This window comes from Alosa pseudoharengus, unplaced genomic scaffold, assembly GCF_046254945.1.
Source record: "Alosa pseudoharengus isolate Yale_2024_CS ecotype anadromous, Long Island Sound unplaced genomic scaffold, YU_APseudo_1.1 YU_APseudo_1.1_scf_21, whole genome shotgun sequence".
In the NCBI taxonomy this organism is placed as follows: domain Eukaryota; kingdom Metazoa; phylum Chordata; class Actinopteri; order Clupeiformes; family Clupeidae; genus Alosa; species Alosa pseudoharengus.
The window spans coordinates 29,115,050-29,141,607 of record NW_027468674.1 but is presented as its reverse complement, the minus strand read 5'-3'; the positions used below and the strand labels follow the sequence as shown (position 1 = coordinate 29,141,607).

Sequence of the window (26,558 nt, the reverse complement as noted above, 5' to 3'; positions counted from 1 at the left end):
GTTCAGGTCTGGTATTGAGAGTAGACCTGCTGAGAAGGATCACTAAGTTACCTACTTTGCTGGACCATTAAAATATATTAGAGTGCCTGGACCTGGACTTGTTTTTGCCTAAATCCTTCTTTGTCATTAATGTTTTTTTGTTTAGTTAAGGCAGGCTATTAACTACAGCATGTCAGGGCAGCATAGAGCAACAATATTGACTGTAGGAATGGTCACAAACATGGCCCCCCAAATCCTTGCTAGACCACTCATTTACTGAATATAGCCCATGAGACCTTGAAAGTGGACTTGAGAGGGTTCCAGAGGGTATATTGTTAATCACAAGCTGGGGAGTTGAAGATATGACTTCCATTCGCTCCGGGGTAATTGTTTAACACGGGTCAGTGACACTCTTGATGAAGCTTAATCCAAACAGTAACAAACTCAGCATGCAGCTGCAGCACACAGTCACGTCCTATAACGACTAGGGTTGGGTATCGTTTCAATTTGAACGATTCCGATTCCAATTCCGATTTCTTATTTCGATTCCGGTTCCTAACGATTCTCGATTCCGATTTTTTTTAAAGGCAGGGTCAAAAAAAGTTTAGGATATTTTAAATGAGCTAGCTAACCAACGGTCTTTCTCAGGGTATCTGCACATTTTCCAAGTGCAAATTTAAAGACTTTTAAAGACCTTTTCAAGACATCTAAATGAAAATTAAGACTATACCACGGCAAAAAGATATATAAGACTGTTTAATGCAATAGTTTTTTTTTCCTACTAATTTTAACCCCCACCCCATTTTGGATGTCTACAGAAGTTACCAAAAATATTTTGGCGAAAGAAAATAATTGTGTGTGAATTACCTTCACAGCTATAAATGCCCAATTTTAGGGTCTGGACTGCTTGCTTTTGAAGCTGGCTGTACTGTACATATTTGGTTTTGCTTACTGCTGAGGCTGTTCTTCACCTGTGTCTGTAGTAGCCTAGGGCTACTTGCCAAAGACATGTGCACTGGACTGGATTCCCTTAAATATTTTTTTCAAAGTTAACTAAGCTATTTACATATTTTAATAAGCCTACTTTATATAATTTACTATGTGCATCTATTGTCCATATGCAGCACAGCAAATCAAAGTTAATCCACTACTTTACATTTTGCATACCAGTTGTATCTAAACCAACCAAAGCTTGACTGAAACATTGTAAAACCATTGACTTGTTTTAAATTAATTAAGAGACAGGTCCTCTTCGCATGATCCTGCTGAAAACTGCTGGTTTCATCTCAAGCACGCACGTTATGAACGCACGTATTTTTATGTAGCAGTCGCCGACATTCAAAGCATATGCGGTTATATTTCACAACTTTTGCTAAGTAGGCCTAGCCTACTGGGAAACGCTGGCAAGCAAGCTGCTGGCAGATATTACAGGTAGGCTATTATAACTTAAGACAGATATTTTCTTCCCTAGGCTAGGCCAGCAACACACGCTGGAAAGATGCAAACAGATCAACTTAACATACCGGTATACAGTATTTCCTCCTGATTGCGAAGAACTGCACATAATTTCACCAGCAGTCTTCGCGTCCATAGTTTGTGAAACGATGCTGCGTCCGAGCAAAGACTTTAGATGCCAAGCGCAACTCCAAAAAGGAGAACAAATAAACGTCCGGCTTGAGGCTGCGCCGGACGCCGGACAGGGCTTTTAAAATCCATATGTCCGGCCTAAATTCGAACATATGGCCAACCTATCGCTAACTGGCTTACCAACTCTTTCTCCCGCTCATTCTACCGTAGGCTCCCTCATTCCACGTAGGCTACCCTGTCTATCTCTCAGGCCTCAGCTACACCACGAAAACGCCAGGCATATTATTTTGTACATAGGCCTACTGTATTATTACCGTTTTCACACCTTTAACCAAACCCGTGAAAAACATCTTCACTCTGCAACCACTACACTTCCTCCCGTAGCCTAATAGCCTATCACGTATACAATTGCGTTTTAAATACACGAAACTGGATGGAGACATCACTCGCTCTCTTGCACTCGCTGGCGGTCCCATACGCACATTTAATACCTCTCTTTCAAAAATTCAGTTGTAGCCTATTTAAGACTTTTTAAGGATCGATCCTCGGGAACCCTGCTTTCTGAATGAAATAGTCTGACCTTCTCCATGAATTTTAATTCTATTAACTATGCGCTTCTTCGTTGGTGTTCAGACGTTTCTTCTTCCTGTTGGCAGACTGGGAATCGAAAGTAGGAATCGAAATTTAAACTTTTGAACGATTCCGGGAAAATCGCAAAGATAGTCCCGGTTCCAACCAATACTCGATATTCGATACCCAAGCCTAATAACGACTATATAATTTCAGACATTCAGTTTCTTTTTAGCTTATAGTGGATGGACTTATCGCTACAGTGTTTCAAAACAACCTAATAGGATCACCCAACAGTGAAGGTTCACCGGGTCATGCTGTGGAGTGCTAGAAACATGTCAGACATACCACCTCGTAATCGTTTTACTTACTGCACTTTGTTTGTGAGCAAATCATTTTGGCTTATGGTGTTTCTTTAATAAACAATCTTATGCTACACACACAGTAATTCTGGAGTGGCAAAACTGACAACTGTCATTTATGTTTTTAGTGAAGAGCTCCACTCTCTGGCACATTTAAGTACTACAGTCTGAAGTCCTGCACCTGACTATTTTCACTGAATGGTTGTAACATGAAGCTGTCCTCCTCATAGCCACTTCAGTACACTCTAATATGTCCTCGCAAAATTGGCAGGCAACTTGACAGACACTGATGGGATCACCACTCTTTCACTGTTGAAAATAAGGCAACAAAAACACACGCACAGACACATTCTGATGGAAACAACCACACAAGATAATGTCAGCCCAGGTTCCAACTCTAGTACCCCATCAGTTTTCTGCCCAGATTACATTTTGCAGTCAACCACACCATCATAAGTCATATAAGTGACTGAAGATAACCTATGAGATATAGAAATTTTACAAAAGACAAGTCAAGCCATGTTTAAAAAGGGAAGCTTCCATATTAAATTATTTTATTAGACCTTTCCATATCAGATTTCTACTGAAAACACATTACATTACACAATAAAATGTAGTGGTCCCCAAAAATTGCATAGAAAAGAGTATGCTTTACAAAACAAAAATACTATAGAAATATTTATTTCAGTACCACAAAACAAAAATAATAATAATTGGATGGCTATGCCAATGGTTAACAGTAGAATTTTAAACTCCAGTTCAAAATAATAAAAGTATTAAATATATGAAACATTTAAAAACAGTCAGTTTCAAGATCACACAGGGTTTAATGGCTTCTCAAACAACACTGATAAAGTGTGTCAGGAGAGAAAACAACAAACAAAATAAACAACCAAAAATATTCACAACATTTACATCTTTACATTCAGGTGTGGATTTACTGCCTCTCAGCATCTAGAACAGTTCCTCTCCACCACAAAAATCTTCATCTGAGAAAAAGTGAAAGGTGGCTGCCTAACCAAGGTCCTGTGGGCAACAGCTACAGGAGCCAGGCACCTTGAAAGTTTGGACCTGAAATGTCTTGTTGTGTATGTACATATGTATTTGACGTGTGTGATCTCTGAATAGGGCACAAAATATGTGTGTGTGTGTGTGTATGTGTGTTCTCTGATTAGTGCATGTGCATTAGTGCATGTGTGTGTATGGACTCACTGTCCAGTGAAGTGTGAGTGTTTGTCCTGGTCCAGTGTGAGGTCCTCAGTAGACGGGCGGTCGGCCGTGCACTCTGAAGCGGTAGAGGCAGGTGTACTCCGCATGGCCCCAGTTGGACAGCACCCGCAGCTCTATGATCTGGAAGGCCACATCGTTCTGCTCCTGAGGGGCACAATGAGGTGGAATGGAGATGGTACAGTCAAACTCAGAATTTAACATTTGCTACTGATCATACTGTATACTGGGTATAGTTAATTGTGTCAGGTTTGTGTATGGGTAGTATCAGATAGTCAGATAGAAGACTCATGTCATCTGTGTCTCTAAGAGAATGGACACAGTGTGTTGTGTGTCAGATTGTGTCTAACCGTGACTGGGTGTGTCTGCAGAGCTTCTCCATCCTCTTCATACGTGTAGCGGCCCAGCAGCTTGCCCTCCTCCAGGTGCTCATCCTCCAGACCCTAAAGACAGCACACACAGCGATGAGCAAGCCTCAGCTAGTTCATAAAACACACACACGCACGCGCACACGCGCTAACCTCAAAACAAACAGGATGGCCTGTAATGGGTGGTTTTACTGTTAGGGTAAATCTATCTACCCAAGGCATTTAGGATGTTTACAATATGATTATTTTCATTGTAAACATTGTCACCATGTGTTCCAGTCACCTCTTATAAATCCCTCCAGTACAGTTTAGGGCTAACATACATTCCAATGCATGCAACCTGAAGGGTACATTATGAAACGAGATAAGAGGTAAATGATTATAAAGATGTGTCCAAAGTGTAGCACTGTAGCTGCAGCAACTCAAGCTAGGCGGCACTGATTTGCTTTATTTTTTTTTCCGTATCAACAGTACTCGGTGACCTCTGTGTGACAATTGCAGAATTTTCCTTTAAAGGTGCTTGCTCATTTAAACAGACACAAGTCTACACCTGCATTGCAGCCTCGCCTACTTAATACAAAATGTAACATACAACAGTGGTGGAAGTCAAACCAACCATAGCCTATAACGAAACATTGTTACCTAGAACTTTCACACGATTCATGTTCACCTGTGCAGGTAACAGACAGCAGCACATATTTACCATTACTCCTACACGGTCATCACTTGTTCAAAACACTCGCATAGTAACGTTTGTTTTTGTTTTCAACCCATCGTAGGCTAATCATCCAAAAAAGATTCAATGTTTTTGCGGTCTTACAACGTTCAGTTCCTCATGCTGCTCACTGTGACAGCTTTCAGGGCGCGCGGGATGACAGTCACATGCTAAACTTCGCCCATGGCATCTCAGAAACATGACATCACGTGACACCGGTAAGGGAGAAGAGAGAAGTAAGTGCGCTCTCTCCACCACCTAAACATGCAGTCTTAAATCGCAACTGATTGTAAGAATGATATCTTATAAGTTAGCCAAATATCTGTTCCTGGCTGGATTAATGGCATTTTTAGTGAATACTTGGAACATCGTAGGCCTACATGACTCAAGCTTGTAAACCCAATCCGTATCTGGTGTTGATGGTTCTGGTAACACCTGGTGATCGCGAGTCGAGGGACGCTGTTAGGAATTCGTGGGGACAGCGAGATTTGGTCCCTAACATCAAAATTATTAAACTCTTTTTCGTCGGTGTCTTGGAAGGAGAAGAACGGGAGAAGGCCGAATATGCTCTTGCCAAAGAGAACTTGACACATGGTGATATCATTCTGATGGACTTTTTACACAGCTATCACAATCTGACTGTGAAGACTATGATGATGATGATGATGAACTGGCTTGTCACTTATTGCTGGAGTACCTTATGCTATGAAAATTGAAATTGCAGATATTTTTCTTAATGTCTATTTCCTCATCAACTTGTTGCCTTTTCCTGCTAAAAATAATTACATCACTGGATCAGTCATCAGTGACGGCATGCCTCGAAGGGATGAAAACAGCAAATGGTATTTGTCAAAAGACATCTATCCAGATTCTACATTTCCACCTTGTTTCCAGGGCTGGGTATGTGTTCTCAACAGACCTTAGAGCAAAGATATCTATGGCTTTGAGATTTGTGCGACCAATTCCATTAGAAGATGCCTATGTGGGATTACTGTATGTCTGAAGATACTGAGTGTCAGACCTGTATATGGTAGAAGCATGTTTTGGCTGCGAAATCTGTTTGAAATACGTCACCTAGACCAGGGGTTCCCAAACTTTTCAACCGGCGACCCCCAAAATAACCGTGCCAGAGACTGGCGACCCCCACTATCCCTGGATGTGACTCAAAAAATAAAATAAAATGTGCGCACCGGCCATACGCACTAGGCTTATCCAAACACGGGCTTAACGACAACACAAAAGAACAGAGCAGCCTGTTATGATTTTACATATAGAACTTTACTATATGATAAAAGCAGAATACCTTAGTCAAAAATAATATCCATGTAACATGAGTGCAACTTTGAAACATTACTTTAATTTCCATTTTAAAGCAACACCAAAGCACTTTTCCTGTCGCACGCACGCTATTTGTTTATCCAGCACTGGCTTTGGAAATAATGTCTACAGACAAGGTAGAGTACGTTGCATGATTTTATGAAAGTATGATGTATTGCGACATCAGAAGCAAGTCAAATTTGTAGTTTCTTATGTCTCATTCCATTGAACTACAGATCCGCTACCCGATCTGGCAAACTTGCATAGTGCGGTTATAGCCGATAGAGGGTCGCGAAGAGAATGCAGTGCCGTTCACCCTGTTACGAGTTGATGATTTTGGAAACAATATTTTAATGTACAAAAAAACTCTTTGGTGTTGCTTTAACAGAAGAATATCTCAGTCAGGGTAATATCCACAAACTGTTGTAAACATATATTGTTGCTGCGCAAATTTACATTTTGGCAAATGTTTCAGCGTTAATCTCATCTAATGAGATGGACGGAACACAGCAAGTCCATTCTTGGTTTAATTGTGGAGACGGCCACACGGAGATCATCCTCCACATTTAGACGCGATCTGTATTTGTTTTTTAATATATGTCAGTGCAGAGAAAGTCTTTTCGCACAGGCATGTGGAGCCAAACGGCGTCAGTACGTCCATCGCGGCCTTGAATAGCTGTGGATATTCCCTCTCGACTGAAATCCAGAACTCAGCAAGCGTCTTGGAATTAAAATCTGTCTTTAAAGTGCGGACACATGACAGCTCAACCAGTGCGTCCTCCATGCCGGCTGACCGATGACTTGTGGTGGTTACAGTGAATGGTGATCTTATCCAGACATAAGTTTTCTGAAATTTATTTTTTCCAAATTTATTTGATTTATGGAAATCATTTCGCGACCCACCCCTCGACCCCCACTTTGGGAACCCCTGACCTAGACTATTACCGATGTACCTTTGCCAAACTTGTCCTAGTTGTAGACTTTCCTCCCTCTGAGCTCTTGAAGGCATGGCGAGATTTTCAGAAAACCAATGGTGCATGTTAATAACCTTTGATATGTACAGCGGTTTTTATGAAGTGCAACTTCTGAACTCAAATAACATTACACTGAAGGACAGTTTGCCAAATAATTATTATTGTTATTAAATATTTTTATTATTTTCTTTCCGTTTTTGTTTCAGTGGAATCCAAATTAATGATATGTGATCCATTCAATCAAAATAGCTCTTTTGAATTCCCAAATGCTGTTATGGTGGTTAAGCATTTAAGTTTGCTCCTCTTTGGGAGATCTCTTCTCTTATGTGGATAATTCTACCTCAATATGTATTCAAATACAAATGTGTAAATAAGTGCCATGGTATATATTTGCCTTGACTATTACAGCTTGACTTAACTATACCAAAGAATTTGATATTATATATAAAAGGAGTACAGAGTGGCCTTCTCATCATTAAACCGAATAGCCTAATACCAACCAGCCCTTGCCATTTCTGCTCTACATGTCGACAGACGATGTGGTTGTCACAGTACATCCTGCCATAAGCATATGGCAAATTTCACTCATGTTGACAGCGTGAAGGAAATGCACCAAGTTAAGGCCTTCCTGACAACTTCAAAAAACTGGAACTGGAAAATGAACTTGAGCATGAGCAAATCAATAACATGTGCCTAGGCTGCATAGCCTACACACTCTACTTTCATTCAGCGTAGCCCATGGCCTTGTCTAATCATATAGTATTTTGGGACATAGTATTGAAGTCCTAAGACTGTACTATAGGAACAGTTGACAGACAATGTACAATCCACCTGCAATATTTTTTTAGGATAGTGTCAGTGTTTGTCTGTCTGTGTGTGTGTGTGTGTGTGTGTGTGTCTTACGTAAACCGCGTATTCTCGGGGAGCGCTGGTAATGTGTCCAGTCGGCGATAGCGACTTGGGGATGTGCTCAAGAGAGAACGCCATGGGAACCACACGCATAGACAACCGGATAACCAGGTAACCATGGGAACCCTTAAACGCCCAGCAGTTCCCTGGATGGACGTCAGGCTAGAGAGAACAACAAGACAAATATTTTCATCCATCAGTACTATTGGGTTACAAGAATTACAAGAGCTGATGATGTCAGCTGTGAATGAGGATGGGAAACAATGCTGATTAAATAAGCACAAGTCTCTGGGCCGGTCAGGTACCTGTATGACCACGCGCGGGGACTGGGAGAAGTACCAGAGAGGGAGGCCGAACAGACTCATCAGGGCGGTCTTGGTCTCAAACGTCTCGGAGCAACGAGTGCTGAGGATGCTGCCACCTTTATGTGTACACACGTACACACACACACACACACACACACACACTTACTGCCTGGACTTTAAATTGGCCTCACCACCAGCTAAACTAATAAATGTAGCGTAATGTACCTCCAGACTCCAGGGCGTAGTCCACCATGCCTGTGCGATCCTGAGAGTACAGCCTCAGGGCATTCTTCACAATCAGCTCCACATGCTGCAGAAAGAATGAGAGAAAGAGAGAGAAAGAAAGAAAGAAAGAGAGAGAGACACAGATAGACACAGGACTTACACTTACTGCTAGCATCTTAAAGACATTCATCTCTCTGCTTAGAAAGATCAAGAGGACTGTTGTCAACTGTAACTTAACTTAACCTATTAAGATGGGCAGCCTAGACAGTAGGAACTAAGTGCACTAAAAGTTCTGTCGGTCCTTTTTATTTTTACTCTGACAACACTTATATCTGACAAAACAGCCCAGTGAAACAAGAAATCAACCTGACACAGCACAGTTTTCCCTTGATTGTGCCATCACACCCACTCCAATGAGTGTCCCTCAATCCGTCCCTCACCGCTTTCCACATACAGTCAGCCAACAATACAACAGAACTGAGTACATGCCTGTTTGGCATCACATCAATTGATCAACAAATGATAGTAAGTGATTCAAAATAGTTTAAAATTGACTTATCGTATGGTTTTATTATATGGTCAGCGTCTTACGATCACTGATGTCTAGTTGCTAATCTGGTTCAGAAAGACACACGGTGGGCCTTGTGGATCTGCTCACCTGCTCGGCTATTCCCGACTGGCTGGTGGAGAGCCGGACGCTCTCACTCAGGGTCTCGGCACAGACAGACTGCCCCTTCTGCTTGCTCTGCTCCACCAGCTGAGACACGTTACCCAGGATGCTTTGCTCCAGGGCGGTCAGCGAGGCCTGCAGGTCTGAGCCGTTGACAAAGCGGGCGGCGAGCCACGGGAGGAGGGAGTCGGGCACCGTGCCACCCTCGGCCTCCGCGCCATAGAACAGGTCCTGCAGCTGCTGCTTTACCTGTGCAGAAACCTGCCACCAGCACAACACCAGGGCATTCAATATTCACATCCACCAGCACAACACCAGGACATTCAATATTCACATCCACCAGCACATCCAATATTCACATCCACCAGCACATCCAATATTCACATCCACCAGCAGCACAACACCAGGACATTCAATATTCACATCCACCAGCACAACACCAGCACATTCAATATTCACATCCATCAGCACAACACCAGGACATTCAATATTCACATCCACCAGCACAACACCAGCACATCCAATATTCACATCCACCAGCACAACACCAGCACATCCAATATTCACATCCACCAGCACAACACCAGCACATCCAATATTCACATCCACCAGCACAACACCAGCACATTCAATATTCACATCCACCAGCACAACACCAGCACATTCAATATTCACATCCACCAGCACAACACCAGCACATTCAATATTCACATCCACCAGCACAACACCAGCACATTCAATATTCACATCCACCAGCACAACACCAGGGCATTAAATATTCACATCCACATGAAGCTGTCCATAATGCAGACAAAGGCACATACTCACATGCATGTAACAATGTGGGGTCTACTAATGAAGGACTACAGGACACAAACAGGGACAACGACACACACACACACTGCAAATAGATATCCAAACACACTCAATAACTTGTGACCCATGACAATCTGCCCACAGTAAACATCAATACAAAAGAACCAAATAGATAAGTCAGACTGTATGCAAATGTTTGTGAATGCATACAGTACAGGTAGGATCAAAATTATTCATACCCCTGGCAAATAATGATTTAATGTTGATTTTCTCTTGACCAATATGCTTGTTCTGACTGAAAATTACCCTGCAATATGCCAAAAGTTTGTATCGGTCAAGAGAAAACCAACATTAAATCAATATTTGCCAGGGGTATGAATCATTTTGTTCCTAACTGTATGTGTACAATGCAACTCAAACACAAACACACACACACCATGTCCTGGATGTTGTCCAGCTGCTCACAGCGCCCCTGGCATCCCATGATCCCCTGCAGGTCAGCTCTGATGCTGCCCAGCGCTGCCTCCAGCCTCTGCACCTCCAGCAGCAAAGCTTCATGGGAAACACGGTCCACAACATCACTGGAGAGAGAGGGGAACATTTTGGCATACAAGAATAGATTAGGATTTCGTCTGTGCTCGTGAGTAAGAGCAGCACTCACCTGACAGGGGCCAGGGTGGTCTCCTGTGCTCTCTGGATGTCCTGGAAATACACACACACACACACACACACACACACACACACACACACACACACACACACACACACACACACACACACACACACACACACACACACACACACACACACACACACACACACACACACACACACACACACACACACACACACACACACACACACACACACACACACACACAGGATTATATTGAAATGATTGTACATGCCTGTATCCACTGTAAGCATGAGCTGTGTGTGTTCTGTGAGCATGAGTAATGTGACGCATGTACCTCCGTTTTCTGGGCCAGGTTCTTCAGCAGGGCCTCCAGCTCTGCCACTCGACTCTGATGGCTCTGCTGCTGGGTCACGTACAACTGCTGCTGCTGCAGCACACACACACACACACACACACACACACACACACAGTTAGGATATGTGTGTATGTATGAATACTGGTATTATTCAGGTAAAGAAGATGTCTCTATAGAATACTGACTATAACACACTCAAGGGTAGGGCTGGGACGGTATGGATGTTTTCTTACCGTGGTTGGAAAGCAAGTTTAAGCTGACTGCATAACGTGATTATTTCTGAGATTCTGATACGTTTTCAACCAACGTATCAGAATCTCAGAAATCATCACGTTATGCAGTCAGCTTAAGAGCTCTGCAGGCGGCTACATGAAATCGAATTCCCCAAATGTATCTGTTTTTTTTTTTTGCGGTGATGACTGTGACGAGCTCAGACCCGCGGTAGACATCACGTGACCGTTTGTATTTGTAGAATATGCTTGTATATGTGAGCACTTTCAACCCCTCATGGACCATAGAGAAACCTCAGTAAGTACACTCTCACAAAGAACACAAGGCATAGTTTTTCACCAGTTGAGTGTGCCATTTCTTTATGTGTGTGTGTGTGTGTGTGTGTGTGTGTGTGTGTGTGTGTGTGTGAGTGTGTGTTCCCTCACCTGTTTCATGTTGTTGGTGTTCCTCTCCACCTCGTCCTGGAGCGGCTGGAGTTTCTCGTCCATCATGGCCGCCACAGACGTCTGCAGCTGGCGCAGGTGGGCGCCCGTCTCCAGCTGCTCCTGCAGGGGGCGGTAGAGCGCCTGGAGCTGGGCGCTCTTCTCTTGCTGCTGCCTCTCTCCCCGCGCCACGCGCGCCCACAGCTCGGCCAGCGAGCGCTCTACCCGCTCTACCCGCGCTGCACGGCCAACATTCTCCGCATCCACGGACAGAGGAGACGAGGAGGTCTAGAGGGGGAGAGGACAGACATAGAGAGGGAAAGAAAGAGCAAAAGGAAGACAGGAAGAATGAAAGGAAGAAAGAAAGAAGGAGAGAAATATATATGTGTAGAGAGAGAGTGAGAGAGAGAGAGAGAGTGCGAGAGAGAGAGAGAGAGAGAGAGAGAGAGAGAAAGAAAATTCTTTCACACATTTTGTTGAAGTCTTTAGATAATCAAATACACACCTTTGGATAATCTATTAATGCATTACTTTGGATAATCTAATGAATATAAAATGCATACCTTTGGAAAATCTAATGAATATAAAATGCATACCTTTGGATAATCTAATGAATATAAAATGCATACCTTAGAATAATCTAATGAATATAAACTGGACACATATGGAAATACACAGCTAAACAGGTACATAAACTGACAGGCAGGCAAAGACAGTCTGCTGCACTGGCCATATTGCCTGTAGGCTAGTCGATCACATTACATACAGATACAATATCAGTAGTCTCGGCTGTGAACTAGGCAACAGTGTCAACATGACTGGGAGTCGAGTTCTTTGGGGCCAGCTGATGAACCCACCTGTGATTCAGCAGGGAAGGGGGGCGGGACAAAGGGAACTGCGTGGTCCTCCTCCAATGAAATGTCTTTGAGGGAGCCAACCCTCCAATCAGTGATGTTGACAGCTGGAAGGATGGCCCACAAGGTAGCTGGACCGCAGTAGCATAGCACTGGAGAGGAAGGCAGCAGTCATGAGGAGGGGAGACACATTAAGCCAGTAAGACATTGCAATGTGTTACAGTTGTGTCCAACATCATAACTGTACACTGCACCGTTTTAAAAAAAGTCAAATGGTTAAGTTTGTCAGATTATACGGCCTTTTCCTGATTTTATCCCCAGTTCAGTGTCTGAGCAGCTTTTTTAGCAGGGATGAATCATCAAGACCAAATAAGGTACAACCACTAACCCCATTTGACCATATAATATAATAATATATGACTTTTGATTTTGAATGGGCCAAATTTAAGTTGGCGTCACGCTCCAGTGGCACACTTTGGATCCGATTGTTTGATCCGATTGTTTGATTGATGGCGTCTGACGCAACAAAGACGCCCGGAGTTTCAAACAAAATAAGATCTGAGCCCCCAAACAAACGACTTAACTCGGAATTAGACAGCAGTCCGGATAATTCTTTTTCACTTACGCCTGATATGGAGGGAATCTTGAGCGATATAAATGAGAAATTAAAGAAACTTGACAAGTTGGACTCAATGTCGGACGATATCAAAGAATTAAAAGAGACTGTGATTGCAAATGGGATATCACTGGAGCAGACACGCAATGATCTACAGTCTGTGAAAGAAAAGGTTAAGAAGGTGCAGAGGTCTGTCAGAGATGTTACCAGGGAAAACCTCAAGCTGAAGGAGAAAATGCTGGAGATGACCGCGCGGTCAATGCGAGACAACTTGATATTCAGCGGTATCCCCGAGAAGAAGGATGAGAATGTGAGAGATGTGCTCAAAGCCTTTTTTACCAACGAGCTGGGTATCAAGGAAGAGATTGTTCAACGGATTGCTTTCCCCAGAGTGCACAGACTCGGACCAGCAAGACCCAAGAAAAGTTCCTATTCGAATGCTGCGAAGGCGGAGGAGCAGGCCAAACCAAGAGCCATCATCGCCTGCTTCGAGCAGTACACGTACAGAGAGATGGTCTTCGGGCTGGGGCCAAAGCTTAAGGGGAAACACTTTGGCATTAACCAGCAGTACCCTGTGGAGATTGTGGACAGACGCAAAGCACTACTTCCCATATTTAAAGAAGAGAAAAAGGACAAAAAAGAAAAGGGCAGGGTAAGACTTGTTGCTGATAAACTCTATATTGACGGCGAATTATACAAAGACATAACAATCACACCATGGCTCTTTTTATTGGAACCGAATGATGATGATGATAACTTAGCCTAAATTAAGGTGAATCGAAATGAATTTGAATTGATCTCCCTGGGATAAGTTTTGTTATTGTTGCCACTGACTGACATGGCCTACTCTGTGGTCTTTTAATATGTCAATCTTACGGTATGTTCCTTTTAATTATTTTTTGTTTTTTTTTCTGTTTTGTTTTCTGTTTGTTTGTGCATACATAACATTTCGTTTTCAGAATAAGGTCACTAAGAATAATAAAACTCTATTGGCAGGAAAGCTAATTAATGATTTAAAGCATTATGAGCCTTGAATCCCTGTGTATTGCCAGCTATAATTGTAATGGACTGGCTAATGACACGAAAAGAAGTGAAATATTTACTTGGTTAGCTGAAAAAAAGGATTTGGATATAATTTGTTTACAAGAATGTCATTCTACTCAGGATGTGGAAGAAAAATGGAGACGAGAATGGAAGGGGTCTATTTACTTTAATCATGGAGCAAGAAACCAAAAAGGAGTATTGATATTGTTTAGAGAGCATCTTGAAACTTGTGTGCATAAAATAGAACGTGATATGGATGGTCGTATAATTATTTTAGATGTTGAAATTGAAAGTAAACGTTTCTGTTTGGTCAATATTTATGCTCCAAATGATAATGATCCAACTTTTTTTGATACTGTTTATAATATGATTAGAAATTATGATATTCCTGTCATTCAAGCTGGGGACTATAATATTGCCCTCCAACCTTCTAAAGACAGGGCTGGAGAGGGCAGGGACTGTTATGGACAGAAAAGACATGCTCTTACATCTATGATGTCTGCAATGGATCTTTTTGATGTTTGGAGATTAAAAAATCCAGATTTAATTAGATATACTTGGCGGCGGAATGCTTCTGCAAGTAGAATAGACCTTTTCTTGATTTCTTTCTCTCTTATAGCAAAAGCTATTCAAGTAATAATTGCGGAAAGATTTAGATCTGATCATCATCTTATTATATTAAAATTTAAGTTTGCTGACACTGACAGGGGTAAAGGCTATTGGAAATTTAATCAATCATTGTTAGAAGATGTAAATTTCATTGTTAAAACAAAGCAATTTATCTCAGATTTTTTTCTTTTTAACACTGACTCAGCAAATCCACATATTGTATGGGATACATTCAAATGTGCTTTCCGAGGCCATGCTATAAAGTTCTCCTCATGGAAGTACAAACAAACCTGTAATAGAGAAAGAATTTTATTAAATGAGGTGCAAAACATTAAAAATCGCTTGGATGCAAATAGATCTGATTGCATTGAACAAGATCTCCAAATATTAGACGATAAAGAAAAAGAATTAGAGAGATTCTATCAGAATAAAATCAAAGGAATTATATATAGAAGTAAAGCTAAATGGATGGAACAGGGTGAAAAATGTAATAAGTATTTTCTGCAACTTAAAAATAGAAATTATCCCAGAAAGAATATATCAAAAATTTTGAAAGATGATGGAACAAATGTTATTTCAACTAATGGCATTCTGAAAACATTGATGGAGTATTATAATGGGATTTTCAACGAAGAGGCACATCATTTATCTCATCTTTCACTGGCTGAGCATATGGAAATGTATCCCCACCCAGAACTTACTAATGCTCAACAAAAATTATGTGAAGGTCTTATTACTGAGGGAGAGTTATATGATGCCATTTGTTCCTTTCAAAATGGAAAAGCACCAGGTCTAGATGGAATACCAGTGGAGGTATACAAAATATTCTTTACTGAAATTAAAGTTCCTTTGCTGGCATGCTATAACTATTCTTTTGAGATTGGTTGTCAATCAAATACTCAGAAAGAAGGTTTAATTTCATTACTTTTGAAACATGATGCAGAGGGCCAGGAAAAAGACCCTGTGAAATTAAAAAACTGGAGACCTCTTACACTCTTATGTTGTGATGCACGTATTTTGGCCAAATGTTTAGCACTTAGACTAAAAAAAGTCATTCAGGACTTAATACATCCTGATCAAACTGGTTTTTTAAAAGGACGCTTTATAGGCGATAACATCAGACGCCTGCTTGAAATAATGGATTATTATGATAAAGAAAATTTGCCCGGCCTGATTTTCATAGCTGACTTTGAGAAGGCATTTGATACAATAAATTGGAATTTTATATATCAATGTCTAAATGTGTATAACTTTGGTGAGAGCTTTATTAAATGGACTCATGTGTTGTATCAAAATCCTTGTAGTAAAATAATTAACAATGGGCACATTTCTGATACAATTACCCTATCCAAAGGAGTGAGGCAAGGCTGCCCCCTTTCAGCATATCTATTTATTCTTTCAATTGAAATGCTGGCCATTAGAATAAGAAATAATACAACTATTAAAGGATTAGAAATAAATGGGTTAGAATCAAAGTCTTCCTTTTATGCCGATGATGCTTCATTTTTTATTAAACCCGATGTTCTGTCATTAAACTCTCTTATCGCAGAACTGGATTCCTTTGCTTTACTTTCGGGATTAAAACCAAATTACGACAAATGCTCTATTCTTAGAATTGGATCGCTGAAAAATTCAAATTATATTTCCTGTAAGGTGCCTATAAAATGTTCAGAAGGCCCTGTTAATCTTTTAGGGATATATATACCAGAAGATAAAAAGCTCCTTGTAAAGATAAATTTTGAGTTAAAATTTCAGAAAATGAATAAGATACTTCAGGCCTGGAGAGGTAAATATCTCTCAATATTTGGAAAGGTAACAGTAATTAATTCATTAATACTGTCACAATTTACACACTTATTGCAAGCCTTACCTTCACCTGATACAATGTTCATAAAAACATACGAAAAAGTAATTTTTAATTTCATCTGGAATGGTAAAACTGATAAAATAAAACGCAAATATGTGTACAATACACGTGACAATGGAGGTTTAGGACTAAAGAACCTTGCGACACTGGATATGGCCTTAAAAGGTGCTTGGATTCAACGATTATATAATAATCAACACTGGTTTTCATCTAAATTATTCATAGCTCAATGTGGCACATCAGTAGGTAAGTTATATCCATTTTTTCAGCTAGGCCAGGAATCAAAAGTAACCCTGAACCAAATTTTTCCTAATCTTTCCCCTTTTTTCAGAAACTCTTTGTCTATGTGGTTTTGCTTTCAGTTCTCTATGCCAAATAATACATTAGAGATTAAACAACAGATATTGTGGCTTAATTCTAATATCTGCATAGACAAAAAACCTGTATATTGGCAGTCATTTTTAGATAATAATGTACTTTTTGTAAATGACATATTGAATAGTAAAGGACAATTTCTTAGTTATGAATCCTTTGTGTCAATATATGGAGACTTTTGTCCAAAACTACAGTATTTCCAGTTGTCATCAGCAATCCCTTCATCTTGGAAAATAGCACTACTTGATTCAAATGCAAACCTAGGTGTCTGCCGTCCGGCTATTAACAATTATAAATGGTTGGGGCATAAAAAAGTAAATTTTGACATGTACAGCTTCTTTTTATTTTTTAAAAATACTGCAATTTCTCCATATTATTTTCAAGACTACTGGGAAAGTATTTTTGATACTCCACTTCCTTGGTTAGATGTCTTTAAGAATCTGTACAAATCATCCTGTTCAACATATGTATGGGCCTTTCAAGTTAAAATTTTCTACAAGATTCTACCAACAAAGAAAATGTTAAAGATTTGGAGAATAAATGAAGACAATATGTGTAGATACTGTGGTGAAGAAGAGGAAGACACCATGCATTTGTTTTGGTATTGTCCAGATGTCATGCTTTTCTGGCACAAGGTGGCAGCTTGGCTGTCTGAGCAAGGACTTGACTTACCAATAACAACAATCAATATAATTTGGGGTTTGCAGGAAGAACAAAATATGCTGTTAAACATTATTGTGCTCCTTGGAAAAAAATTTATTTTAAAAAAAGAAAAATGTATTACATTGGAACCATTCATCATGTTTCTAAAACACCATTATTTAATGACTAAGAACATGATAAAAAATAAAAGAAAACCACAGTTAGATGATTGGAGAAAATTAGCTATCACGAAAAAATGGGATAAAGATCAATAATTTTGTTTTTATTATTTATTTTTATTCTGATAGTTATCGATAAGAATCTATCTGTTGCCACAATGTGTCATACTCTTTATGCTATTTTTCTGTTCATGTCATGGAGTTAATTTACAGCTTAAATATGAACATGACTGGGTTATATAGTTAAAATATGTATGCTTATTTGTTTGTTTGTGTATGATTTTGGTTAATGTTGTTTGTTTGTTTGTTTGTTTTCATTACCGTTGTTTACTTGTCTGTCCTCTATGTTGTAAACACCAATAAAAAAAAAAAAAAAAAAAAAAAAAAAAAAAAAAAAAAAAAAAAAAAAAAATAATAATAATATATGACTATGCAGCGCAGCAGAGAAAGTGTTTTCAAGTTGTATACCATCCAAGCAAGTGGTGAGCAGCATGTGTGTGTGTGTGTGTGTGTGTGTTGGACTAGAACTCACCCGCAAGCAGAATCAGGGGGATGAGCAGCAGCAGCAGTCTGCACAGGTTGGGAAGGCACCTGCTTTTCAACACACAGCAAACCACAAAGGGCCCTTATTCAATGTGGACAACAGTCAAGACCTTAATATCAGCTGCAATGTTACAAACACAATCACACAAAACACACACACACGATCATGCAAAACACATACATACAAACGCACACACGATCACGCAAAACATACACACACAGAGAGCACCAAAACTCATGCCGCATGGCAAGTGGCAAATATTATGCCCTGTGGAGGAACTCACCGTGTGACTAGGAAATCCCTGAGCAGAGACATGAGGGTGAGCAGTTGCTGCCATATTGAAGACGATCCTTTGGCTACACACACACACAGATATAACAGGACACCAGAGAAGATTAGTGGTACTATTCTAAGCTCAGGAGAGTAATGTGAAAGAGTGTGTGTATGTGTGTAATATGCGCACACACACACACCAGAGGGGCTACATTATTAATAGTCAGTTGGAGACATGCGTTGGGGGTCAGCAAAGTTACTGAATCCACAGACCAACTTAAAAGGAGAGTCCAACACACCACAGAGAGAGCAAGACTGCAGCAGTCATTAAGTTAACCAAGAGATTAACAAGACAAAAATAACACTATACACCAATGGCAGAGAAGTCCACACTCACACACACAGACACCACCATGCAAAAGACATTCCAGCAGACTCCAGTCCAAAGGAATCATATGACGGACTAGTCGGCTTTTTTTTATAATAGCATCATAGCCATCATACACTGGCTATGTGTAAAAGAAGCAGGGAGATGCACCGTCTAAAAGACCAAACACAAATACACACACAACTACCACAGCATGCAGATACAAGACATCAAATTCCATCTATTCACCCGCTACTTCTATTCCCTATGCCAAAACACCAATCACACACACACAAACACACACACACACACAGAGACACAGACACACAGACAGACAGAGACACACACACAGACAGAGACACACACACAGACACACACACACAGACACACACACACAGACACACACACACAGACACACACCTCAGTGGAGGGTCAGTCAAAAGCAAGGGAGGTCACTACTACAGTACACATGCAAGCGGCGTTGGTGATCACAGCAGCCTTTAGAAGGAGCATCACAATGACCTTGGGACATGAGGGCCAACCGGAAGAGAGAGAACATCTTCTGAGTGACCAACCAGATCCCAAGGACCAGTTTCTGGCCCAGCCACAGTAGACCATGGCCTTAGTGACCAGGGACAAGGAATAAAAAAAATAAATAAAAAAAATCACAAATTTGGAATTTGCCATTTGGGTTACTTACTGTTCATTACAGATTATATGAAACTCAGAAGGTGAACCTAGAGGATCTACACTTCTAGAAGGTGATCTACAAGCAATCAGATATTCTTGAACTGGGGCAAACTATAGCAGGCTAACTTAAAAAGATCAGGTAAGTTGAGGTAACCTGTATAAGCTAGGAGTTCAGACAGCATGCCCCGTGAGCGCTTTGCTCTAGGGGAGCGTCTGTGGTCAGCGTGTGACACGGTCGCGTGTGCGTCCAAGTGCTGCTTCCCCTTGCAGTCATCACCTGTGGCCACGGCAGGACAGGTAAACAGTGAGGGCCAAAAACATAATCAACTATTATGAAGATTACGTCACACTTCAAAGGACTCCATGCATTCAGACATTAAACACGTTGGTCTCACCACTGATTACATTAAACAGTTTGCATTCTTTGTGATTAATTCATGGCTTTCCATGTCTATGGAGTTCAGTAGGACCCTTGAATGGCTCATAGACCTGACCGCTTCTGAAACACTCTCAGGTACACACATTTACAGGTACATGTGGCATGTAATTGTGCATATACAATCACATTACGAACAAACCTAATGTCATTCATGGAAGGAACGTGAGGATGTCCGAGTGTTTCGGCCTATATGTGTGTGTGAAAATGTGTGTGTGTTTGTGTGTGTTGACATGGCTGAGTGACCGGTACTCACATAATGACGCGTCAGTGTCTCGGTGGCCATCCTGCTTTGGGTGTCCCTCAGAGTTCATAGTGCTGCAGTACCTCCAGTCAGCTAGAAGAGACATATACACACACACACACACACACACACACACACACACAGCAGAAATGATCAGATCAATCAGAGCTCTCCTTCATTCCTTCATACCCTCTTCTTCTTCCTCATCCCTCGCTCACCCAATCACAGCTCTGGAGGGGAGCGTGTGCGAGGGTGTGACCGAGCGATTTGCATGTAACCATGGTGACGGGGCTACTACAGTGACAGCTTTGTGACAGATTTGTTTATGCAGGAAAGAACAACAAGACAAACTCAAGAGAGGAAAGACAGGAGGGGACAGAGAGGGGGAAGGGGGGGGGGGGGGGGTGAAGAAGGAAGCTGCCAGTGACCAGGTATGTTTCAACACCCGTGAGACTAAAGAACAACGCTGGATGGAAGAGAAGGAAGTCGTGAGACAGGAGGAGGTAAAAGGAGGAGGAGGACATGGGGGCACATACCGTAAATCCTCAAATTATGGCCGGGATTCTATTTATAGCCGGGCCTCGGATAATAGCAGGGGTCGTGGTCGATTCAGACAAATAAAGGCCGCCCCCCCCAAAAATACGGTCGGGGAAATAATTGCCTACCAGTAGGGCTATCAGTCCACTAGCACTAGAAGACATTGTTTTCGATTTAACTCAATGAAATAAAAGAGCTCTTCTTAATATTTTATATTGTTGCCAATTAAAAAGTTGTTGTCCTACACCATGGGTCTCCCAACACGTCGCTCTCAAGCTACCAGTTGCTTGCCACCCCCTTCTTCTTACATGAAACATCAAATACACCCCAGATTTCAGTGCCCAACAGCCCCAACGTTTAGCAATATAATCACAGTCCAACAGTAAATTAAATCCCAAACCAAACTGAAAATCTTCTGATTTTGATAGCCTACTGGTAGGCCTATGCCGCTCCAAACGAAACGCAAGCCTGCCCCAAATAAAGGCCTGTGCTTTACACAGCCTAAGTAAATAAAATTACAGGTTACAATTTGAGGATTTTCGGTGTAAGTTGTGGCCTTCCAATACAACAGAGTCTAATCCAACTGTATTACTGTGGAGATAACAGCACCCTGGATGTTTGCATGTAAGTGTGTGTGTGTGTGTGTATATATATATATATATCTCTCCATTTATGTAAATAAATGATGACTCTACAGGTGTTACAACAACTGCTTGTATAGAAATAGGGCAGAGCCTAAGTGATGACTCCTCCAGTCATTAATCAAAACACCAGTTTTGTGGACACCAGTCATACAATAACTCAGACCTGAGCAAATGAGTGAAGATCACACCAATCACACACACCAGGCCAGAGTAGTCTACACCATTGAAAACCCAAAACAAGCGCATGTGAGACCAGTGCCCAATGAAGACCAGAGATACAGAGTGGAGAGCTCGACCCATCTCTCAGTGTGGAGGTCACCACAAACCCAGGTGTGGGTGAATTCAACCGTTTACCTCCGATGACACGCAGCGCACCACAGATGGCACTGCACCAAGCAGCGCAGAGCGCCACCCTGTGGCGGAGGCCACCGAAGAGGGGTGCCACGGCCCTGGCACTGGAGCGCCAAGCCCTCCTGCAGGCCTGTACACATGCCCGAGAGACGGAGCACAGGCCGTCTGGAGGAGGGGGTTACAGGGCAGGGCAGGTCACACACACACACACACACACACACACACACACACACACACACACACACATGCAGACACACACACACACACGGTTTACTATCCAACATATATTTAGCCAGTCAGGGAATAATCTTTAGGTGAGATCATACAGCTGTAACCCGGAATATGTCTTTGTTCCTTCTTCACTTTAAGCGTACAACAAACCAGCTTGTTGGGATTTCTCCCCCTCAAACAGTAAACAAATGAGCTACTTAGTATTTCACCCAACAGCAGGAAGCCAGAGCGTGAAAACGGGAGATGAGTGATGAGAAAAGATCATGGAGGGGGGGAGAGAGAGAGAGAGAGAGAGAGAGAGAGAGAGAGAGAAAGAGGGAGAGAGAGAGAGAGAGAGAGAGAGAGAGAGAGAGAGAAGAGGAAGAAAAGTAAAGTAATTATAAAGATTTGAAAGACTTTTTAAAAAGTGAGAATAAAAAAGAGAAAAGACAAGGAAATTTACTAAAAAAAAAAAGATGTCTTAACAGACAAAGAACAGAAAAGAGTGGAGTGGCGTGTGCGTGAGTGTGTGTTTGTTTACTGGTCCTCTCTGCTAGCTCCCAGCGCGAGCGAGCGAGCGAGCGAGCGAGTGAGCGAGTATAAACAAATTAGCAACTCAGTATTTCACCCAACAGCAGGAAGTGAGAGCGAGAAAAAGGGAGATGAGTGATGAGAAAAGATCATGGAGTGAGAGAGAGAGAGAGAGAGAGAGAGAGAGAGAGAGAGAGAGAGAGAGAGAGAGAGAGAGAGAGAGAGAGAGAGAGAGAGAGAGAGAGAGAGAGAGAGAGAGAGAGAGAGAGAGAGAGAGAGAGAGAGAGAGAGAGAGAGAGAGAGTGAGAGGGAGAGGGAGAGGGAGAGGGAGAGGGAGAGATGGTGGAATGGTGGTGACCGTTGGGGGATTAAAAAGAGCACAACTGTTGAAAGAGGGAGTGCTTGAGCTGGTGGAGAACAGTTGAGGAGAGGGGATCCCGTGTGCGGACTAAGCGGTCAGATACTTTCGCCCTGTGTGCGGACTAAGCGGTCAGATACCTTTGCCCTGTGTGCAGGCCTGCAGCAGCACGGTGTGGACGAGCAGAGAGAGCACACACGCCACAGACGACGCCGCTCGCCTGCTGTACTCTACACACACCTCAGGCAGCAACAGCACTCCTACAGACAAAACACACACACTTACAGTATGCAAACCCTGCACAGTTCAGAGCATGCGCACCCACACACACACACACACACACACACGCCCGCACACGCACACACACCTCAAAAACATCACTCCATTACTCCCTTAAACTTCATTATAATCCAACACCAGGGGGACATTCCAAGAAAGTCCATCAGTGACAAACATGGCTATGTTAACTCAGAGTACGAGGCAAACCTCCTCCCTGAAGAACACTAGGTCTCATTCTCCCTACAAAACATAGGGTTCCTCTATAAAGGAGGTTTACCACTTGAGTGACTTATTTAGGTTTTTCAGCCAACCTCATACCGCCAGCAGTCCTCGAGATGGAGCATACACTTACCCAAAGTGTAACACTGAACCATTGAGATCACACTTGCACACGTACACTCACACTCACATTCACTCATGAGAAACACCCACAAACACACACAAAGCCTGCAAGCAAAACACTGTGTTACACTACACAAACAACAGTCACATAGCTTCGCATTAAACTAACATGAAGTTTAACGGAAAGAATGGTGAGGCGGACTTGACGTCTATGGATGAATCAGGAGGTCAGCGGTGTGTCTTACAATGACCACTAGAGGTCACTGTAATGTGTTCTAAATTGACCCCAACCTTCTATAAAAGCAGAGACTCAAATTCAGTCATTTTCTAGTGTCACTATGTTTTTAAATCAGCTACCTGCTTCACCTGCAAACAAATGGATTGATGTGATTTGTGATGCTGTTTATATATATATATATGTGTGTGTGTGTGTGTGTGTGTGTGTGTGTGTGTGTGTGTGTGTGTGTGTGTCTTACCAGAGCGATGCTTGCGGACCTTGTCCCTGCTGTAGACTGTGGTGTTGTGGGGGACGGTGTGTTGGTGGGCTGCAGTGGGCGCCGAGGATGAGGAAGAGGGGTGTTTAGAGGAAGAGTGTGTGGCGGCCGACTGTTGAAAACTGCAGTCTTTGCACGTGATGCCGCTGACCACTGACGTCTGCATCACTGCATCACCGCTCGCAAGGATGGTGCGGTCTGACACACACACACACACACACAGGTAAACAGGACAAAACACAGATTATGAAAGGCTATCAGAAAGACTTAAAACAGCAAGACTTTGTCAGTACAAAAGCACATCAGCTCACCGTGGTGATCACCGTCTCCATCCAGTCCTGTCAACACAGGAAAAGGAAGTGAGGCATGTACACAGGCACGAATGGACACAATTAATCAAGACGATTTCTGACCATTTTAATAAGCATCGGCATAAGCTTAGGCTACTTTGGAACTGTATATTGTTAGCGAGCCTTCAACCAGCGGTACTGAAACCCAGTAATAGGCCCTAGAGGGGCTAAAACACTAAAGCTCTGACATTATCAATTGTGTTTCTAGTACCAGAGAATGTCTCTTCCTTTGAGGCTGTGTGCAGGCTGGAGCAGCTCTCTCACACGCACTGCAGCAGAGCCATGCAGACACACACAGCCTCTGCTCTCAGGAACAACGGTGCACAAAACTGAACATTCAAAAGTTTCACTTATTAAAGTTACACTTTACTAGAGTTGATGCTGACAATGCACTTGTCACAAGTGCAACAAATGAATAATAGAATGAATGAATTAAAAAAATAAAATAAATAATAATAATAAAAAATAACCAGACAGATCAGCCAAACATATCAGGCAAAAGAAATCAGCATCATATATTGGCCATTGGTTGCCCTGATTTCTAAAGATCGACATCAACATCAGCCACTGAAAAACTCCTACTGGTCAACCTCTAGTGATGTGTACATTATTATACAAGTGAGTGTGCGCCCACCCCAGAAGCTGTCCATGAGTGTGCGCTCCTGGATGCAGGACTCGTCCAGCAGGGAGGAGAGCAGCGAGGAGTCGCTGGCAGCACAGCTGTGCAGGCTGCTGTTGAGGGGCAGAGACTGGGACGACTTCTGGGGGGTCAGCAGCAGGGACTGGGAGCTGGACAAGGAGTGGTGATGGGATCGCCTACTCTTCAGAGGTCTGGGAGAGAGAGGGAGGGAGGGAGGGAGAGAGAGAGAGAGAGAGAGAGAGAGAGAGAGAGAGAAAGATAGCAAAGAGGAAGAGAAGTTAAGTAATTATAAAGATTTCAAAGAGTTTTTAAAAAGTGAGAATGAAATTTACTAAAAAAGAAAGCTGTCTTAACAGTTAGGAAACGTGTGGAAATCAGGAAACGTAAAAAAAAAACAAAGAACAGAAAAGAGTGGAGTGGTGTGTGTGTGTGTTTACTGGTCCCCTCTGTAGGCTCCCAGAGCTTGTGAGCGTGTGTGTGTGTGTGAGTGTGAGTGTGTGTGTGTGTATGTGAGTGTGTGTGTGTGTACCAGTACCCTCTGTAGGCTCCCAGAGCTTGTGAGTGTGAGTGTGAGTGTGAGTGTGAGTGTGTGTGTGTGTGTGTGTGTGTATGAGAGTGTGTGTGTGTGTGTGTATGAGAGTGTGTGTGTGTGTGTGTGTGTGTGTACCGGTCCTCTCTGCTGGCTCCCACGGCGGGGGACACACTTTGGCGCTCCAGCAGACTGTAGCTGGCGACCTGCGCCCCGCTGCCATGGTGACCGGGAGTGGTGTGGAGACGCAGACTACGACGGGACATCCTGGGCACCTCGACGGCCGGCGCAATCCTGTGCTCCTGCTCAAACTCCAGCACTGACCACGAGTAGCTGGAGCTGCACCCAACCGTCCAACCACGCACACACACACACACCATACACACACACACCATACACACACACACACACACCCCACGTCATACACACGTCATACAAACAGTAGCAAAGTATTAATCGTCATCATCACAGTGTCAGGGTTGCAGTCTTTCTTCCACATGAATGTAATGTACTCAAATGACTGTACAGTACTGTAAAACTAATATTATACACTTACAGACTTGGCCCTGACTAACACAAAAGGGCACTTAGAAATGGTTATTCCAGAAGGAACTGTTCAACAGTTGTGCTTAGACTAAACACACAGTCTACTGATGGCACGGCCCACAAGGTCAGGACAGAGCTCTTGAGATCACACAAAACCACAGCCCAACACACAGCAGGGAGGGATTGCTGGAAAAGAGAACTAAGCTGAGAAATGTAATTGCATTGCCAACTAACACATGGCTGTGATTTCAGGAAAGCCAGTATGCGCATGTACTGCGCGCATGTACTGCGCGCACACACACACACACACACACACACACACACACACACACACACAC

General features: G+C 42.4%; 1 protein-coding gene and 1 pseudogene across 1 annotated transcript; one reads left to right on the top strand and one right to left on the bottom strand.

Moving 5' to 3' along the window:
- Nucleotides 1-3,075: 3,075 nt before the first annotated feature.
- On the bottom strand, nucleotides 3,076-26,000 carry sun1a (Sad1 and UNC84 domain containing 1a). The gene is made up of 18 exons (XM_076298517.1): nucleotides 25,813-26,000; nucleotides 25,140-25,336; nucleotides 24,467-24,493; nucleotides 24,138-24,353; nucleotides 20,422-20,502; nucleotides 18,683-18,755; nucleotides 18,388-18,446; nucleotides 12,527-12,675; nucleotides 11,673-11,957; nucleotides 10,996-11,088; nucleotides 10,686-10,726; nucleotides 10,461-10,605; nucleotides 9,197-9,469; nucleotides 8,539-8,623; nucleotides 8,314-8,429; nucleotides 8,003-8,170; nucleotides 4,076-4,168; nucleotides 3,076-3,872 (listed from the first exon to the last, which is right to left on the bottom strand). Exons 1-18 carry the CDS (start codon nucleotides 25,938-25,940, stop codon nucleotides 3,756-3,758), a joined length of 2,346 nt encoding a protein of 781 aa, XP_076154632.1. The 5' UTR covers nucleotides 25,941-26,000; the 3' UTR covers nucleotides 3,076-3,755.
- Nucleotides 5,189-6,925, top strand: LOC143138668 (beta-1,3-galactosyltransferase 2-like; annotated as a pseudogene).
- Nucleotides 26,001-26,558: the final 558 nt, after the last annotated feature.

Coding starts and splice junctions, on each gene's coding strand:
- sun1a (XM_076298517.1), bottom strand. CDS start 25,940: ATGTCCCGTCGTAGTCTGCGTCTCCACACCACTCCCGGTCACCATGGC. Junction 10,727..10,995: donor ACCTGGCCCAGAAAACGGAG/GTACATGCGTCA, acceptor GTGTATTTCCAG/GACATCCAGAGAGCACAGGA. Junction 8,430..8,538: donor CTACGCCCTGGAGTCTGGAG/GTACATTACGCT, acceptor GTACACATAAAG/GTGGCAGCATCCTCAGCACT.